Source organism: Chrysoperla carnea, chromosome 4 (assembly GCF_905475395.1).
Source record: "Chrysoperla carnea chromosome 4, inChrCarn1.1, whole genome shotgun sequence".
NCBI classification, from domain to species: domain Eukaryota; kingdom Metazoa; phylum Arthropoda; class Insecta; order Neuroptera; family Chrysopidae; genus Chrysoperla; species Chrysoperla carnea.
In genome coordinates, this window is record NC_058340.1 from 1,423,111 (window position 1) to 1,444,397 (window position 21,287).

Sequence of the window (21,287 nt, forward strand, 5' to 3'; positions counted from 1 at the left end):
TTTACTATTTTTAACCGACTTCAAACAAAAACGGAGGAGGTTATCAATTCGACTGTATTTTTTTTTTATGTTTGTTACCTCAGAACTTTTGACTGGGTGAACCGATTTTGATGATTCTTTATCTGTTTGAAAGCTGATGCTTCCCGTCCAGTTCTGAGAACGGCATCCATAAGAAAACCATAAAAGTCTTAAATTTGCATTAAGTTTGCACGACAAGACGACGAATAACTCAATATCACTTCGATGATTCTTTTTTTAGTGACAAGTTAGTGAGTGTCCTTCAGATTCACTAAAAATCACAAAATAAAAAAACTTTTAACAAAAAGAAAACCGACTTCAAAAGAAAAACTTTTCCAAAATAAATTAAAATGCACTAAAAAGTAAAGAAATAACGACAATATAATGTAGTTAAAATTATTGTTATTTTTGGAGTCGGTGTAAGCCAAGGAAACAACTCTGACAGAACAGTTTTCTACATTAGCTTGACTGACACCGACTCCAAAAATAACAATAATTTTAACTACATTATATTGTCGTTATTTTTTTACTTTATAGTGCATTTTGATTTATTTTGGAAAAGTTTTTCTTTTGAAGTCGGTTTTCTTTTTGTTAAAAGTTTTTTTTATTAGTTCTAAGATCGTGCTGAGTTTATTTTAGTGTTTGAATCTTGTAAACCTTGTTGATAACATTTCAGGTCGTTTTATTCGTGATTATTATTTATTATTAACAAACTAAAATGGTTAAACATTGCATTTACCTTACACCAAACTAGTAAATAATAATTTTCAATATGTTTATCCAGTCAAATTAGTCCATAAAATATAAGTAAGGTTACAAAAACTCCCATAGAGCTAAAAATTGGTATAAATGTTCAGAATACTATTATAAATGAATTATGAGTTAATTTCCTTTTTCATTTTTGAGTTATCATGTTGACAGACAGATGGACAGACAACCGAAAATGGACTAATTAGGTGATTTTATGAACACCTATACCAAAATTTTGTTCATAGCATCAATATTTTTAAGCGTTGCAAACTTGGGATTAAACTTATGGTATAAAAAAACAAATATATTAAATTATAAATTTTAATATTTTATTACATACAATGGCTCTCTGTTAAACAAGCGTTTTGGTAAATGTCATTGGTTCCCTAAGAAAAGCCAGAAAAAATTCTTAGACTAAAATTTGCCCGTTCTTGGGAATCGCTTCATGTTAGACGTTTTATAATTTTACATTATTATTTACATATAGTAGTATATCACAATTTCAAATACAAAAATAAATATTTACAAATATACTTTTTTGAAAACGATACTGAATATCAACTCAACAGTTCTCATCACCGTTAACCGATTTCTTTAATCGAATTTCAGATCTTCTGTTGATCATACTTGATCGAATTTCACCTCGTACAGATGCACGATATATACTCCTTTTAGATACATACACAGAAGCTGCACTAGTTCTACGAAAGTATCCAATATTGTCTTCTTCTCTTATTCTGAAAAATTAATAATAAACAGTATCTAATATGGGGAGTACAATATACGATAGTTCAGTACCCTTATTTGGAAAACAACTTTTATGAGACACACACTTCGTGACTATGGGGGATGGATTCCTAATGTTATAAAAAATAAAAATCCAAAAACTCGAGAACAATCTTTTTTGAAGAGTTTTTTGAAAAACTTTGATAAAAATGCGGGTTGATTGGGTTTTTTGGGAAAATTATTGGTTTTCGCTGGTAACATTAAATGGGAAAGTTGAAGATAATCTAAAAATACCTATTTTGAACTCGACACTGTATCTTTATCCGTTCTCTAGTTATAATCAAGAAATTATGAATCGACAAATTTTTTTCTCGCAAACGGCGGGGGTGTGGGGATAATAATAGTATGAAAAGGTAGTACTTTTTATGTTCTATTTATGATATTTTTTTAGAATTTGTATCTAAAAATAGAAACGGACCTATATCTGTTTGTTTTTGAAAATTGATGAACCGCCCCTGACAATTGGGAGGGTTAGCGACCAAAATTAACCCCTCAGGTCGAAGTATGACTTGATGTCTACAAAATATAAAACAATCAAATTTTTTTTATGAACTTGTCTGGCAATAATTGCAGAATTAATATTTGGGGTATTTTTCAAAGTTTTTCGAAAATATATCTGTTTTTTATAACATTGCGAAACCCACCCCACCCACTCCATGGTCACGAACAGTCTACCTCAAAAAAGTTGGTCTAACATAATTCGAATTTATTCTAACTGTGTAGATAGATCAATTATTTGCTTTACTGTTAATGACCTATGTGTAAATAATAAAATTTCTTACCTAGGACAACATGGAAAGTCCCAGAACTTTTGATCACGTCCAAAATTTTCACCATCTTGTAAGGTCTGTGGTAAATCTTGATCTAACGTTTCCGGTAAACACAAACATAAAACCCCTCCTACAATTCCAATAATTCCCAGCACCAACAATGGTAACATAGGCGATATATCAGCCTGCAATTAACAATTGTCATTAAAATTTAGAAATATTATTTGAATTATAAATTAATTATTTGATTTATAAATTATATCAAAAAGGTTCCTTAAGTACACTCAATGCGCATTACAAGAATGTTATATAAGTTTTGTATGAAATATCTAGAAACTAAAAAAATGCAAAACAAATTATAAAAAAAAATTAAAAAAGGTCTCTATCGTCCAATTTATAAAATAAACGGAAGCCACTCAGGAAGTTTCAAGTAAATATTTACCATTTAAAAAATCCGTGGTGTTTTGTTTAAAAAAAAAGGGTAAACTCAACGGAAAAGGGTTGATAAAGGGGTTACAAATGTAAATATCCAACAACTGAATGTTTGCTCGTGAAGAGGGTTTATTGTATGTGAATTTTGAAGTCTTTACGAAGAAAATGACCAACGCGGAAATTGCTTATCAATAAAAAAAAAAAACGTTTTTGAACGACTTTATAAAGAGGCCTTTTCTCACCAATTTCTCAGAAACTACTAACCAAAAAAATTTTTTTTGTGTTTTACTCGAAAGTTTTGAGGTTATGTTAAAAAATGATAAGAATAAAAGTTCTAGATTTTTTTATTGTTATAAGAACTATTAAATGATTTTTTTTATAGGACCAGTAGTTACATCGCAAATCGCAAAAAACCGTTTGCCACCCCTTTGAACCGCCACCCCTCTTCATGGGCAAAAATCAGCTGTTGAATTTTTCATCCAACATTTGTAACCCCTTTATCGACCCTTTTCTGCATGAATATAATAAAGAAGGAGAACGATCGCAATAGAAAATATTGTCCCCAATATGTTGAAAAAATAAGTGAGGCGCTGGGATCGCTAAGTTGTATCATTAAATGCGGGCTGTTGTGCGCTAATTTACTACTTATTGACGACAGCGCGGCTGGTGGCTGAAAATGAACTATAAATTCTACAAATTTTCAGGGGCAGGTGCGCTAATGCTTTAGTGTTTAGTACATAGCGATCGTTCTCCTTCTTTATAACCTTCATGCTTTTCTGCTGAGCTATATAACGAATTATTTTGTAAATTGATTACTTTTTCATGTACTACGCTTAGTATATGATACAAAAAACCAGAAAACACTTAGAGTCAAAACTTAAAGTTTACTTACAAGTAAAACAATGAATGGAGCTATAATGCTAGAAACATATCCCATAATATGTACAAGCGCAACACCTTGAGCTCGTACAACCGTGGGTAACAATTCAGCAATATATTGTAAACCAATATTATATGAAATATTAACACTGAATCGTCCCATAATGGCTAACGTTGCAGAAGGTACACCCACGGGAACCATTGTTGCCAATAAACTGAACACACCACTGAATACCATTGAACCACAAGCCAACCATCGTCTACCCCATTTATCCAAAGTTAATGTTAGAAATGTATCAGCTGGTAATTCTGTAGCACTTGCAATAGTGAATGTTAAAAATAGATCCAGACCTAATGATCCAACATTTCGTACATGTCCATCAAAACATAATGAGATGACCATCCAAATTATAATTAATAAAATTGTTGTATGACGTAAGCGTGATGATTTAAATAAATTTAAAACAGAATAATTTTTATTTAATTCCTCTTCTTTCAGTATTTTGTTACAGGTATCCTAAACCAAATAAATGAATTGTATATATTAAATAGATTAATTAGTGAAGGTTTTGATGATTTGTTTAAAAATATGGGTCGTTTTTCGCCAAATCTTAAAATATGATATACAGTAATCTCGATAATCGGACCTAATTAAAACCGGGGTTATTCCGAAAACTGGGATTGCATGTAAAAATTAATTATCACGGTCATTGATATATCGTCCTACCATTATCACATCCTCCAGCGTCATAGTATGTGCCTTGTCAGACTTGTTGACATACTGTATGGTATTAATTACTTATATTTTGTCTGGTATTACCATGGATATATATTATAATTACACATCCGTGGGTATTACACCTGTAGTAAATAGTATATTGAACTGTCACCAACTAACATCTCACATATTTATACGTCATCAACAGAGAGCGCTAAAAGTACTGCGTTTAAACATCTCAAAATTATTCTCTAATTTAAATTTTTTTACATTTGATTACAGTATTTTAATTTTTACTATGTTTAATGGTGTAAACAATGTATTAAAAATATTTTAAAAAATACACGAATATTCCCTATTGCCTAGTTTACGATATTTTTAAAGCATTTTCTTACATTTACGTCATACAAATTGCCTAATTGACTAGTCACGTGAGACGCGAATCACTTTAAAATGGAATATGTGTATAATGAAACTATATTTTAAATTATTTGCTAATTATTAGAAATTTTAGATATTTTATTAAACGAAAATGTATATACTTACGGAAAAATCTTGATACATTTTTGGTTCGACTGCGGTCCCATTTATACGTTCAAATTTTCTTAGTATTCCAAAAGCCTTATCCAATTTTCCTTTTGATACCAGCCATCTATAAATGAAATAATCTCCGGCTTAAAAAAATTAATCCTGTATATACAGAAAAGAGTTCCTATTAGCTCGAAAGAAGGTAGGAAAAGGACATGAAGCTATAAAATTATTTTCATAAGGTAGGTCTAATAGTCGCGAGTAAATCAAGTTGGCGGGCTAAGCATAGTATAACTATTAATGAATTGGTCATACCCAATTGACCCATGTTGCTCATTTACGAACTCGACCTCACTTTTTACGTCCTGAGTACGCTGTAAAAATTTCAGCTTGATTTTTTCTTTCGTTTTTGAGTTATCGTGTCCACAGACGGACGGACAACCGGAAATGGACTAATTAGGTGATTTTATGAACACCTATGAAAAAATTTTTTTCCTAGCATCATTATTTTTAAGCGTTACAAACTTGGGACTAAACTTAATATACTATGTATATTTCATATATACATGGTATAAAAATAAGGTAGAAATAATTTCAAGCCTAAATCTAAAATGGTCTCGGTGCTCGTACTACCTTAAAAATATAATTAAAACGCATGTTTTAATAATTTTGATTACTTTTTTTTTAAGTAATATTAATTAATATTATTAATCATTATCGTTGTTAAGTAACAGAATTATTTAACATTATACCTACAAAAACCTTGCGTTCTTACGACTTCAAGGAAAGGTAGAGGTAGATAGACCAGCTACTATAATTATTATTAAAATAATAATTAGTGATGTTTGCATACAATCGACATCATATAGTCCAAGACATATGATGCCCAAATAGGGATTTTAATTTCGAAATTTTAAAATAAGACTTTGAAGGTCAAGTTGAATGTTAATATATATGAAATTATTTTACATTCGCTAATTTTGTGAATAAACAATTTAGTGTTACCGTTGTTGCCATGCGTAAATAATTATATCTTATGAATAACCTTTTCAACGTGTTATACTAGTCACATAACGACCGGACTACTTCAATAAAATTTATAATATTATTAAAGTACATTCCTATTATTTTGGCACATTTCTCTTAAGCCGTACAGAGAATCGGTATGAATTTTTCACAAAAAACGTGTAAGAAGGTGATTAATTGATAAATAAAATTTAAATTTTTTTTAATCATTTTTATTTCAACTCTTGTCTCCCTATTAGCTCAGTTGGTTAAGGCTTAACCAATTCCGTCCGTGGTATGCATAGGGTAGCGGGTTCGAGTCCCGCCGTCGCAACAAAATTAATTTAATTAATAGTTGTGATTGGCTGGTGTAGTGCATGGTATACGCATGAAGGCGGTGCACTCAGCCTCTGAAATTGAGGAGCTGATAAATGAAATTATCAACGGAAAGTTGGTAAAACACATATATGGTATGACAATGGGCTATATAGCCTAAGTGTGTCCTTCGTGGACAGCCAATATAACTTAACTTAACCTAACCTATTTCAACTCTTTAAGATAGAAGAAACATGAACCGTAAGGAGTGCTGTGGAATTTTAAAACACCTTGTATAATGTTGTATTTACCTGGCTGATTCAGGTAAAATCCATGGTGCTGGTAATGCTGCAAATAATGGTAACGAAGTTACAATACATAAAATTCTCCAATCGGCTATAAAATATGCTAACCATGGTAATATACAAGCTGCAAATGTGAAGAAAATTGCTATTGACATATTTGCAACAAATGTTCGCCATTGTGGTCCAACGTATTCCAAAACTATACAGAAAAATATTAAAAATTATTTAATATCATTTGTAACACCTTTATTAATGCATATTTATACCGATTGTAAGCTATTTCATTAGCCATACAAAATATATGAATTAAGAAGAGACATACATAAGAACGTCCATAATAACTCTTCTTATTCCATATAATATAAATGGCTAACGACACGGTTTACAAATAGTATAGCTAAAACGTGGAATTTGAATCATGGAATTTGATAAAGGAATAAGGAAGATAAGGGTAGGACAGAAAAAAACTTGCTAGAGTAACAATATGTAAATAAGATAATAAATATTCTTTACTAATAGATTTCCAACGGAAATATTTTTTATTAACATTAGCATCAAAAAATACTTAAAAGAGGAAGAAATGATTTTACCTTGTAGATATTTGAAAGATATATTGCTTTTCAAATATATAATAAACTAGCTGTACCCCGACACACTTCGTTATTGTACCCCGACACAGTATCAAGTAAATTTTTTGAAATTTGATTAACCCCTGATAAAAGAGAGTTCACAAATTTTAAACGGTTGAATTGATTTCTACCCCCCTCCCCATTTGAAAATATTCAATTGTTCATTATAATTGGAATAACATGCGTGTGTCCATGGGAGAAAATAAAAAATTAAGTAAATATTTCATAGAACCATAACTATTAGTAGTTCTGTATCAAATATATAATTCCATGATATTTGATTTTGTAAGAAAGTCTTTTATACTGTACTAGCTGTGAACTATCCGCTTTGCTGGGCAACATCCCCACTTGAACCCCTCCCTCCACATTTCCTTGCGTGGGATAACAGTTTTGTAATGTACACGCCATGCTCTTTTATTTGATACCCCACTTAGGTATATTTGTAAATATTCGATAATTCCTTCCCACTTTCTCGCTACACCTTTCTACCCTCCGAAGGTTAAAAGTAGATAAAAACAATATATCTTTGAAGCTGGTTGTATATCGTGTCAATATTTGAGCTTAATCGATGCACAACTTTTTTAGTTTTTGAAGCATATCCCTTTCAACCCCTATTTCAACCCCTTACTCTACTATATGGATGTATTATACATAAAAACCTTCCTCTTGAATCACTCTATCTATTAAAAAAACCGCATCAAAATCCGTTGCGTAGTTTCAAAGATTTAAGCGGACATAGGGACAGAAAAAGCGACTTTTTTTTATAATATGTAGCCAAACAGAAGCTTTGTAACTAAAGATTAAAACCACTCGGCTCTGATTGAGACTAATTAATGAGTTTCGATAGAAACAGTCGAGTGGTTTTAATTTTTAGCCACAATGCTTCTGGTTGGCTGCCTATTTTAATTAAAAGCTAACTGTCAGTGCATCAGATCAAAAAATGGAAGAGGACTTTTCGTCCTAGAATCTTTTTTTCTACCTGATGCAGCAAAAGCGTGCGGTACTTACGGTACACCCTGTATATGTATAAATAAATAAAAATATTACAAAATAAACACTCATCAGATCAGTAGAATCTACTTACAACAATAACATCCCGTTATAACAATTAACTATTATTATAATTTCCCATCTCTAAGGATTCTAATCTATTACTCAGTGGCGGATTTAGAGATTTGCCGCCCGTAGGCTATTCAATTTTTGCCGCCTCTAAATTTTGATATCTTAGTTCACAATCATATCAATTATCTATCAATAAAATTGCAACTTTATGATTTGTGCTCCATTATCCTCATTACATCAACTTTTCCCGTATGGTTAGTATCATCGAGAACTATGGTACCGTGTTAGATCCTTGATTATTTTTACAGCAAAGAATTATCAAAAAACAATATTTTATGCAAAAAATATCTCAAACATGTACTAATTTTAAAGTAAGTTAAGGTATGTGTTAAAACTATACAATACTTATGTAATAGGAATAAAGCTTACACAAAAAATCTAGATTTGGCGAACGTTGATAAATATTTATTATTACACTTACAGTTACAAAACAACACAATAAATATATCCTTTCTTAATTATTTGTTAGTATTATAATTCAAGTCAAATTATAAAAGCATTACAATACTATTTTGCGACACTTTGAATTCGCAAAATCATTTATTATATCGTCGTACGAAATCTTGTTTATTAGCTCTGACTCTATGCACAAGAGAGCTAAAGCGTTTAGCTTTTCTTGACTTAAAGTCGATCGGAGGTAGTTCTTTACTCTCTTCAAGCAAGAGAAGCTTCTTTCACCTGAACAATTTGTCGCTGGTGTACAAAGAGCCATACGAAGTACTATATCCAAGTTTGGATAAATGCTTCCTAGATTCTGATCTCGCAGGAATAAAGACAGACTTTTTAATGATCCAGAAATTGGTTTTATTGAAATTCTTTCAGATGAAAGGTAGCTTTGAAAGTGTACGCATTCCTGAACTAAGTCTGTAAAATTATAGTAATTATCAGTGAAGAAAATATGTAAAAATAACTAAATTTCGACTATAATATGGAATCGCTATTGCGATATTCTAAAAATTCATGATCATTACATTATAATCAAAAGCGTTTAGCAATTGTTTATGCAGAGATTTTGAGATATTTATTATTTAGCACTGTATATAGGACTATATTTCGGTTTTTGTTGAATATTTTAATTCCTCTATAATTTTTGAAATTCGTATTTTGTGTGTGTATTATAATTTTTTCTAAATTTTGTCAATCGAAATAAAAAAATATGAACTAAATTTGCCGCCCCTTAAAATTTGCCGCCCTAGGCTCCAGCCTACTCAGCCTGCTGGTAAATCCGCCACTGCTATTACTTATTTATTGTAGTTAACGTTAAGCAGCAGTAGCAGTTCATAATTAGGATTAGAAAATTTTAAATTTTTATTTTAGCGAAACAACTACTAATTTAAGGAAGTTCCCTCACCAGTAATAGAAAAAAATATGTTAGTAGAATAAATGATCCAAATTTTTAATATGTTGTAGTTAACGATACATATTATTAAATCAAAAAAAATTTGGGTATCTTATCGATCAATTAAGAGAGTAATTAATTAATTTAAAATACACTAAATAACATAGCATGATATGAGGATGGTATGTTATTTAGTGTATTTTTAATTAATAAAAACTCTCTTAATTGATCGATAAGATACCCAAATTTTTTTTGATTTAATAATATGTATCGTTAACTACTAAAAATTCGGATCCTTATCTACTAATTTATTTTTTTCTATTACTGGCGAGGGAACATCCTTAATATTACAATTTTTATTACAATTATGTTATCGATCGTTGCAATGAAAAACAATGCTAAGAAAAATAAATTTTTGTTATCCTATTAGTTATTAATAAAACTTTGATCTTATTATTTTTATAATACGGATGGTTTTATTATTTTATTTTTGCAATTAAAGCATATTTCTTATGAATAAGCTTTATTTAATACTGATGTACACCGTATGTATGTATAGGTTGTGTGATCCTTAAGGACAGGCAGCATGCGATGGTTATAAGCCACTTAACTTTATATTTTTCGTTTCTAATTTTACAAGCAATTTAAGGTAGTACGAGCACCAAGGCAAATTTAGATTTAGGGTTGAATTTATTTATACCTTATTTTCAACTCTGGTGATGAATAATTGAGTGACACGTGATTCACTTTAATTGTAATTGTCTTTTTAAGGATGTATGAGCATGGTAGTGGGGGCACAAATTTAAAAATAGATATTTTCAATTTTGATGATAAATTTATATTATTACTTGACGATATAAGACGAAAAGTAAGAATAAAATTTTTCGATATCTGGCTTAATTTTCAAAATATCGAAAATTGAAAATTTTGTTTAATTATTTAGCTTTCGATATTTCGAAAACCAAGACACATATCGAAAAATTTTATTCTTATTTTTCGTCTACATTCATGAAGTTATAACAAAATTCATCATCAAAGTTGAAAATAAGATAAAAATAATTTCAACCCTTAATCTACCCTGCTCTTACATCCCTTATATGGACGGTGACACTTAGTTTTTTTCTTTTCTAATTCATTGCTAATATGTTTACTTTCTATTAAAAAGTTTTTTTTAAATTTGTTTTCATTCATTCCAAATGAAAATTATCAAAAACTTCCAAAATATGTCGTTTTTTGAGATTCCTCCATAAGAGCCAATGTATTTTATATCGATTTTTAATGACTTTTTTCTTAAAAATTTGCCCGGTTACTTATGCTGAAATTTTAACCACATATTCTTTGAGTAAAAGACTACCTACAAACAAATTTTGAGCCTTTAAATCAAACATTGTTGTCATGCTCATACATCCTTAATTAGTACTTGTTGCTAAACTTTTCTTCTGTAAAAATATCTTATTCTAGAATTTTTACTACTTTCATTGATAATAAATCATCCATATAAAAACAATAAAGGTTATAAAAAAATGTATTTAAAATAAAATTATCATTTTAAAAGGCCAATTTAGAGTTAATCAATAATAAATCAAATTTAAAACAATGTTGCAAATTACTTACACAAAATTTATTATATATAAGTCGCTTTTTCTGTCCCTATGTCCCAATGTCCCTTTGTATGCTTAAATCTTTGAAACTACGCAACGGATTTTGATGCGATTTTTTTATTAGATAGAGTGATTCAAGAGGAAGGTTTTTATGTATAATACATCCATATTATAGTAGAGTAAGGGGTTGAAATAGGGGTTGAAAGGGATATGCTTCAAAAACTAAAAAAGTTGTGCATCGATTAAGCTCAAATATTGACACGATATACAACCAGCTTCAAAGATCTATTGTTTTTAACTACTTTTAACATTCGGAGGGTAGAAAGGTGTAGCGAGAAAGTGGGAAGGAATTATCGAATATTTACAAATATACCTAAGTGGGGTATCAAATAAAAGAGCATGACGTGTACATTACAAAACTGTTATCCCACGCAAGGAAATGTGGAAGGAGGGGTGCAAGTGGGGATGTTGCCCAGCAAAGCGGGTAGTTCACAGCTAGTTTATAATATATAGAGATAGAGATTCGTATTTTATTGTTCAGTATAGTATTGTGAACAATTTGTTCAATACGAAGCATCTAGAAATTTATTTTACAGATGAGTGGCATTTTTAAAAGATACAATAGTTTATTATTCTATATTTTGTTTAAAATTATTATAATCATAAACCAAAATACAATCATTTTTATACAAGTTTAATGTTAGTACACTCATTGAATAAAAAGGTCATTTGCTTTGTACATCACACACAATTGACTGAGTTAATTGTTGAAATACCATGTATAGACAGTATTGATTACACTATCACATGACATTACATACATACATGTCACACATATGCAAATAATATTCTCATATAATATATGCTATACAATTTGCGCCCTCGTGGGGAAAGAGTGATGTTTACGAAAAAATGTTTCAAACAAAAGTTGTTTATTTTTTTATAAGGAACTATTTAAACTTTTGCTCTATCTATAACGGTTTACAAGACGGATCCTACCGACTCAAGACCCAAGGTACCTATGTTGCTCAATTACGAACTCGATCTCACTTTTTACGTCCTGAGTACGCTGTAAAAGTTTCAGCTTGATATCTTTTTTCGTTTTTGAGTTATCGTGTTGACAGACGGACAGACAACCGGAAATGGACTAATTCGGTGATTTTATGAACACCTATACCAAAATTTTGTTGATAGGATCAATATATTTAAGCGTTACAAACTTGGGACTAAACTTAGTATACCTTGATATATATCATATACATGGTATAAAAATTCAAAAATGAATATTTCGCTTCAAAAAAATTATTGTTTGTTTAACACATAAAAATCAATATTTTCAATGATTTTCATTCAAATCAAATCATTTTTTTTGCAGAAAAAAAAAATTAAAAACGAAAAAGTCGGTTTTTTGTGTTTTTTTTTTACATAAATTTGATTTTATCTTGGAAATTGGTACAAAAGTTGTAGATATTATTTACAACTTTTATATTTAATTTTTTGCAATACGATGTATATAGTTTAGGCGGAAATCGTAAAAATCATTATTTATCCCTCAAATTGCCTATTTCCCTACCCTCACCCCTCTTCCTGAACCAGGTTTACTTCATATTTCATTTCATTTACTTATAATTTACACTAAATTTTCCGACCAACCACAAACTGATAAGAATTTCTATTCAATTCGCTTTCTTATAATCGATTTGACCCCGTACTATTAAATATACATTAACGTTAGAATAAGGTACTCAAGTTTAATATTTTTGGGTTATTTACTTTTTAGTTAAATTAATCAAGGTCAAAAATTATAACATTTTTTTATATTAGGTAAGTATCTTATATATTATTATTACTCTAGCAAGTTTGTTTCTGTCCTACCCTTATCTTCCTTATTCCTTTATCAAATTCCATTATTCACTCCTCATTTTCAAGCATTTTATGTCTTGGTTTGGCAAAAACTATACTCGTGGTCTAAAAATGTACTGCTTAGGAAAAAAACACACTAGACAAAAAATATGAACGAAAATATCATAAATTTAAATAATAAGTTTATTAGGGAAGATATATATTGTTTATATCTCTTATTATTTATATATATTGAATAACATGTTAGTTTTTACAGATGCTCATCTAATACTCTAGACATAATTATACCATGCATATATGTAATATGCACGGTATACTAAGTTTAGTCCCAAGTTTGTAACGCTTAAAAATATTGATGCTACGCACAAAATTTTGGTATAAGTGTTCATAGAATCACCTAATTAGTCTATTTCCGGTTGTCTGTCCGTCCGTCTGTGGACACGATAACTCAAAAACGAAAAAAGATATCGAGCTGAAATTTTTACAAAGTACTCAGGACGTAAAAAGTGAGGTTGAGTTCGTAAATGAGCATCATAGGTCAATTGGGTCTTGGGTCCGTAGGACCCATCTTGTAAACCGTTAGAGATAGAACAAAAGTTTAAATGTAAAAAAAATTCCTTATACAAAAATAAACAACTTTTGTTTGAAACATTTTTTCGTAAGTTTCGTACTTGAATATCAGTTATGTATGTGTTATGTGATAAAGAAATCAACACTGACTATGCATGGTATTTCAACAATTAACTCAGTCAATTGTTTGTTTTCACTTGTTATTAATTTATTTTTAATATATATTTTCCTAATATTATAATAATATGTTAAGAACTTTTGTTTTTCACCACTTTTCTTCGTAATTTGTTGTTTGTTGTTCTTAACCACGGGTTATGCTAACTACAGGAGCGAAATGCCGCACGAGTCGAGCTAGTATTATAATAATTACAACTTAAAATAATAACTAAATATGTATAATTAATAAAAGTAATTATTAACTTTTAAAATTTAGGTACTTCAAATAAAATTAATAATTATATTTTAACATTATAGGAATTATTTAAAACTGCAAATAATTAGTAAATTTACAAAATTATTTTAATCAGATCATTCAGGGATTTCAATTTAATGCAAGGTTTAACAGAAATTATTTATTGTCTTTCAAAAGAAATGTTTTTAATAATTAAGTAAGTAGGTATATATAAAAGATTTCACTTACCTAAAATGTACATCATTGTAAAACAATTATCAAATGCCATACCAACAAAAAATCGACAAATACAAAATCCTAGGAAATTATTGAAAAATATTGTTGCAATACCAGCAATTGCTCCAACCATATTACATCCAATAAGTGCTGGAATACGACCATAACTATCAGCGATCCATCCAAATAATAAACCTCCAGTAATAGCACCGCCAAAAAAAATCGCTTGGGCAATCGATGGATATGTACCTTTATCACATACCCATTCTAACTGTAAGAGAAAAGTACCAGTAGTTAGTCATTTATCAAACTTCGATATCAGTTCATTCACTTTTTATATCGAAAAGTATAGTACCTACGATAAAATTTCCGCCTAATTGGCGCCCTCACGGGTAAACAGTGATGTAAACGAAAAAATGTTTCAAATAAAAGTTTTTTATTGTTTTATAAGGAACATTTTTTACATTTAAACTTTTGTTCTATCTCTAACGGTTTACAAGATGGGTCTTACGGACCCAAGACCCAATTGACCTATGATGCTCATTTACGAACTCGACCTCACTTTTTACGTCCTGAGTACGCTATAAAAATTTCAGCTCGATATCTTTTTTCGTTTTTGAGCTATCGTGTCCACAGACGGACGGACAACCGGAACTGGGCTAATTAGGTGATTTTATGAACACCTATGACAAAATTGTTTTCGTAGCATCATTTTTTTTAAGCGTTACAAACTTGGGACTAAACTTAATATACTATGTATATTTCATGTATACATGGTATAAAAAGTTTTCAATATGTAGCCAACTTAAGAGGACACCCTGTAAAATATAGACGTTGTACTTGTGTAGTATGCCGCCGCATGCACACCAAATGTTTTTACTTGCCCTTAATATTGTAATTAGTATTTACAATAATTATAATTAATAATAATTTAATATTTAATTAATTATTTATTTATGTTTTGAACTGTACAATACATTAATGCATGATTATTATTTAATTGAAAAGTAATTAATATTAAAATGATTTTTAATTTAAAAAATCAATTTATTTTATCCGCTTATATTATACCCATTTAGTAATTATTTTTTTCATTGAAAATAATCTTATGTTTTATCTGACCAGATACCTTTTTCTGTTCTTGCTAATATCAAATGGTTTAGAAAGAAATTGCTGGGAGTTCATTTGTCTTCCTTTTGTAGGTGTCTACATAATTTAAACTTTCGGGTTCAAAGTTTTTTGTTTTTATACCATGTATATATGAAATATACATAGTATATTAAGTTTAGTCCCAAGTTTGTAACGCTTAAAAATAATGATGCTAGGAAAAAAATTTTGTCATAGGTGTTCATAAAATCACCTAATTAGTCCATTTCCGGTTGTCCGTCCGTCCGTCCGTCTGTGGACACGATAGGTCAAAAACGAAAAAAGATATCGAGCTGAAATTTTTACAGCGTACTCTGGACGTAAAAAGTGAGGTCAAGTTCGTAAATGAGCATCATAGGTCAATTGGGTCTTGTAAACCGTTAGAGATAGAACAAAAGTTTAAATGTAAAAAATGTTCCTTATAAAACAATAAACAACTTTTGTTTGAAACATTTTTTCGTAAACATCACTGTTTAACCGTGAGGGCGCCATTTAGGCGGAAATTTTTTAGTATGTACCATACTTGAATATCTGTTATGTATGTGTGACATGTATGTATGTGTAATGTGATAAAGAAATCAACACTGACTATGCATGGTATTTCAACAATTAATTCAGTCAATTGTTTGTTTTCACTTGTTTATTTAAGATTTAAAAATAAAAGTAATAAATAAAAGTAAATTTAAGTATTGTGCACTGAATAGTATCATTTTAATTAATAATAAAGTGCTTGTTAAATAGTTAGGTTCTTTGTTTTCATTTCAAATATATTTCTCAATTAGTGGAGCACATAAAAACACTTACGTGGGAAGAAAAATATCTCGGTTTCTATTGCAAATATACGTCAAAAGTGATTAGAAATAATTACTATAAAACTGTTTCCATATCTTCGTATGCTTTCGAGATATTTTCAAACAAATGATTTTGGGGCTAGATTTTATGTCAAAACGCACTTATATTAAAAAAAATGCAGGCTTCCGTTCTGATGGTCAGGCCCGGATTTACTATGCAGGCATTGTAGGCAGTCGCCTACAGCGGCAAGAATTGAGGGGCGGCAAATTTTAGCGAAAACTTCGAAAACTTGTTCAATTCGCGGGAATTGAATTTCCCAATCAATATCAGCGACTGTCAATGTCAAGCGTATGATAGTTGTTTACAAAAACAAACTGCGTTTATGCAACAGTTGTGGAGCTTTCTCTTATCTTCCCTAAATTCTGTGAGTAAAAAATTACAAAATGTCAATACAACGATCGTTGAGGTAATTGAACTTTTTGAAGGTTTGAACAAAATGATTAGTGATACACGTGAAGATTTTGACTTGTATGAAAAAAAAGCGCTCGCTGTTTCCGAAAACCAAGAATACAAAACGGCTACTACGCGAAAAAAGACAAGAAAACTTAGATGCGATGAATCGAGAGATGGGAAATTTGAACTCGTTGGTCGGGAAAACTTTAGAATAAATACTTTCAACGTCATTTTAGACAAAATTTTATCAGAATTACAAAAAAGGGAAAAAGCGTACAAAGTCCTTTATCAGAAATTCTCAGTCATTACAGACATGCATTGTTTGAATAAAGAAGAAATTTATGAAAAATCTGCTCAGTTGATAAATTTCTACGATCAAGACATCGAAGCATCGTTTGCAAATGAAATGATTTTACTTAAAAATTATTGTGCTAAAAAGAACATGGAAAAAATTCTCCTATAGATCTGCTAAAATTAATAAGAACCAATGAGCTCCACACAGTTTTTCCGAATGTTGATATAGCGTACCGAATGCTTGTTTGTACACCCGTGTCAAATTATAGCGCTGAATGTTCATTTTCCGTGCTGCGGCGAGTAAAAAACTATTTGAGATCAAAACTGGTTGCGGAACGATTAAATGCACCATTTAAGAAATTTCAAGGGTGGTGGAGGGGCGGCAATTTTGGCAACTGCCTAGGGGCGGCAAATTTCTAAATCCGGGCCTGCTGATGGTAGTTCAAATTTTCATTTTATTGGACTATACTTACAATTCATTATAATAAGTAAAGTATAAGTAATGCGGACGGAAGATTAATAGCAGTAGGTAAGTACTGTTTAATAAGAGCGGAACTATAAATTGTTGGTAAATCATGTAAAAAATTTAATATAAAATAGCTATCTATGTGTAACCTCAATTATTGGTAGGTGCAAACAATAAAATTTCAGTGTGAAACCTCTTTTATGATTGACCTTCAAACACATTTTAAACAGATCGTTATTAAAAGACTTATTAAAGTAGTCCCGCCGTTGTATAGTCAACTAGGAAATTTTTTAAACGTAAATGAAATAAAATGCTCTAATATATTGTAAACTAGGCAATTTGTATAACGTAAATGTAATAAAATGCTCTAAATATATCTTCAAAGCGTCAAAAACCAAAGTTGTTCAATTTTTTTACATGAAATCCGATATTACCTACCATTGCTAATTTTGTTCTTTTTTCTAGCAAAAGAACGCAGTCAAAGCGAATGCATCAAGTTTAATTAGTTGTTACTTTTAAATAATTTGAATTAGACATTTACTATACCATTACCATGTAAACAATTGCGAATTAGTCATATTTTAAATAAAACGCATGATTTATTTGCAAATTTTATAAGAAAGCAGTGCTACGGTAGATTTAGCTGTCCCCTCCCCTAAGTAGGGTGAGATTAAATCTCATTATATTTGAAATGGAATATATTTTGAAATACATTTTAGATAATTAAAAAAACTTACCTCTGTAGATATTGTTGGATATGGTATATCGCTAAAATCAAATTCCCAGCCATATTTACACGATACGACCGGTGTATTTGGATCAATTTCAAACTCAGGTTGCTCCAATAATTTTTCATAATTGATGTCGTACATTAAACAATGATCATAACCAAATTGGCCATCGCTTTGTAATTTTTTGGGAATTGCCAAAGATTTTCTGAAATGAATAAAATATAATTTTTGGAATAAAATTCGTTTGATTCAATATTCAAGACTGAATGTATGGTATAGACTTAAAATGTGATACAAAGAACGCACTCTCCAAGTTTCAGGTCTCTACGACCAGCGGTTTAGGCTATGCTATGATCTGTCAGTCATTCAGGACAAAGCATTTTATACGATAAGTTGAATTAAATGTAAAAAGTTGTAGAGGTTTTGTTTAGTTTGGTCAATAAAAGTTTATTATATTCATTATAGTGAGCGCAGCGAGCTACAGCCAGGCCAAAGGCCGAAGGGCAGACCTTCCTTGACCTTGCGCGTGAACACAACTATTCCAAAGTTTTAAGTTTTCACTATACCTTCGACAGGAATTTTCTGCACCAAAATAATAAAATAAACGAAATTTTGAACAAAAGGAGGATAAGTGACAGCATATGAATGTTACACAAAAATCTTTGTATTTAAAAGTTGCCCAGCGAAGCGGGTAGTTCACAGCTAGTATATAATAATGATAAGTTCACATTGTATTTACTATTTAAATTAATTAAATAACGTTAATAAGATATATACATATATGCATAAAGTTTTGCATCACATGAGTTTACAATCATGTCCTTCATCACACAAATTAAATTAAATTTAACTATTATTACAAGTATTGTATATACAGTGTGTTGCATTTAAGATAAAGACACCCTCATATTTTCGTTATTTATAAGAATTTCGATTTTGCACAACCATACAATGTGATGGATCACATTTTTTAAGATACTTGGGATCGAAATCAAATAGGGCCGCAATTCTTAATATTTTGCTTAGGGTCAGAGATGGTCAAAAAATCTATTAGAAAAAGTTGCTTAGCTGCTTTCATTTTTAATTTTCGTGGTGAAAACAATAATTTTCTACAAGAAAATTAAACTTTGTTTTAATGTATGCAATGTATTTTGTTATAATGAATGCAAAAATTTACATTGAAATGTTGTTAACAATTTAGTTCATGATTTGTGATTAGTAAATAATTTTAACATATTTGGATTAGAAAAAATTACGTATTGTTTTTATTATTATTATTTTTTTTTTTTAAATATATTTATTATACTGTATTTCCAACAGATAATGTCCTTTTATATACAGTAAGCTTAATAAATAAAGTAATTACAATAATACATTTGGTTATGTTTGGTTTTGTGAGCTTTGTGTCTTGAATGAAGTTGAGTATTTTTGTAGTGTTTTCGGTGTTATCGCATAGGATGTCTTTGATGTGGCCTATTATGTTATTTTTATACTATGTATATATGAAATATACATAGTATTATACCATGTATATATGAAATAAACATAGTATATTAAGTTTAGTCCTAAGTTTGTAACGCTTAAAAATAATGATGCTAGGAAAAAAATTTTGTCATAGGTGTTCATAAAATCACCTAATTAGTCCATTTCCGGTTGTCCGTCCGTTCGTCCGTCCGTCCGTCCGTCTGTGGACACGATAACTCAAAAACGAAAAAAAATATCGAGCTGAAATTTTTACAACGTACTCAGGACGTAAAAAGTGAGGTCAAGTTCGTAAATGAGCATCTCATTGTCAATTGGTGACGTCATAGCCTGCATTTGCAAAAAATATTTCGAATTGGTATAATTCGAATTCATATACAGATTACATCATAATTTAACATTACTTTAATAGATACTGATTCAGTGTTGCGTAAAACACATGTACTTACTTACTTACTATAATTGTACTTGAAAAAAAAGTGTTAATAATAAAATAAATAATTAAAAAAATCAAAAACCCGACTGCGTTAAATAAAATCCTAGAAGACAGAAACAAGTTCAGTAGTTTATATAGCGAGATTAACAGTCGGACTCATTATTGGAAAAATTTAAGCCGGTCTAGGGCCTTAATGGGCCCCGACTGTTAAAGTCGCTATGTAAACTGCTGGACTTGTTTATTTCTTCTAAAATTTAACTTAACTCAGTCGTGTTTTTACATTTTTTAATTATTATTTAATCTTAAACTTTTTAGTGTCCCGTTGTTTAATTTTTGATAAGGAACATTTTTTATATTTAAACTTTTGTTCTATCTCAACGGTTTACAAGATGGGTCCTACGGACCCAAGACCCAATTGACCTATGATGCTCATTTACGAACTTGACCTCACTTTTTACGTCCTGAGTACGCTGTAAAAATCAGCTCGATATCTTTTTTCGTTTTTGAATTATCGTGCCCACAAACGGACGGACGGACAACCGGAAATGGACTAATTAGGTGATTTAGTGAACACCTATGACAAAATTTTTTTCCTAGTATCATTATTTTTAAGCGTTACAAACTTGGGACTAAACTTAATATACTATGTATATTTCATATATACATGGTATTATTATGAAATTATTTATACTATAATTAAATAAAAATTTTAAAAAAACACAGTTATTTCAAAGCTTTATGTTTCACTTCCGTCGACAGTCCCCATGACTGACTACTATTTTTTTTATTAGGGTATTACTATTTCCTGCCAAAAATCCACCATTTTGTGTTTTTTATTCAAACACCCATCTAAGAGCACTTGAGTTTTTAAGACAAATATAACGATACCTTAATTGCCAAAATCCATTGAGCCGTTTAGAATATATGAGGTAATAAAGAAATTTATAAACAAATATACATGCATACATACAAGATCACTCCTTGACAGTCGGGTAAAAACACTATTAAATTTAATTTAAACTGTTATAATGTACTTATTTTATTTAAATAATTCTCTGACCACAATATTATACTTTCTGTTTTTAATTTATAAAACCAAGCAAAAAACTAAAAATGTATGCTTTATCACATAATATTTTATTATGGTTAATTTATCATTTTAAATTAATCATAAAAGTTATCGGTTTAAGATTTCGACCTGGGTCTATCTACCCTTATATCGAGTTTCC

The 21,287-nt window shown here is 30.0% G+C and overlaps 1 protein-coding gene across 1 annotated transcript in view; it reads right to left on the bottom strand.

Annotated features, from left to right (window-relative positions):
• Positions 1–1,075: 1,075 nt before the first annotated feature.
• Positions 1,076–21,287, bottom strand: part of LOC123298337 (organic cation transporter protein-like) — a 33,365-nt gene continuing 13,153 nt past the window's right edge. Inside the window, exons 3-9 of the mRNA XM_044880313.1 lie at positions 18,147–18,345; positions 14,271–14,529; positions 6,513–6,705; positions 4,900–5,005; positions 3,649–4,152; positions 2,337–2,509; positions 1,076–1,505 (exon numbers count right to left, since the gene is read on the bottom strand). Of these exons, the coding sequence (XP_044736248.1) occupies positions 1,331–1,505; positions 2,337–2,509; positions 3,649–4,152; positions 4,900–5,005; positions 6,513–6,705; positions 14,271–14,529; positions 18,147–18,345 (1,609 nt within the window). The 3' untranslated portion in view covers positions 1,076–1,330. The remainder of the gene's footprint in view (positions 1,506–2,336; positions 2,510–3,648; positions 4,153–4,899; positions 5,006–6,512; positions 6,706–14,270; positions 14,530–18,146; positions 18,346–21,287) is intronic.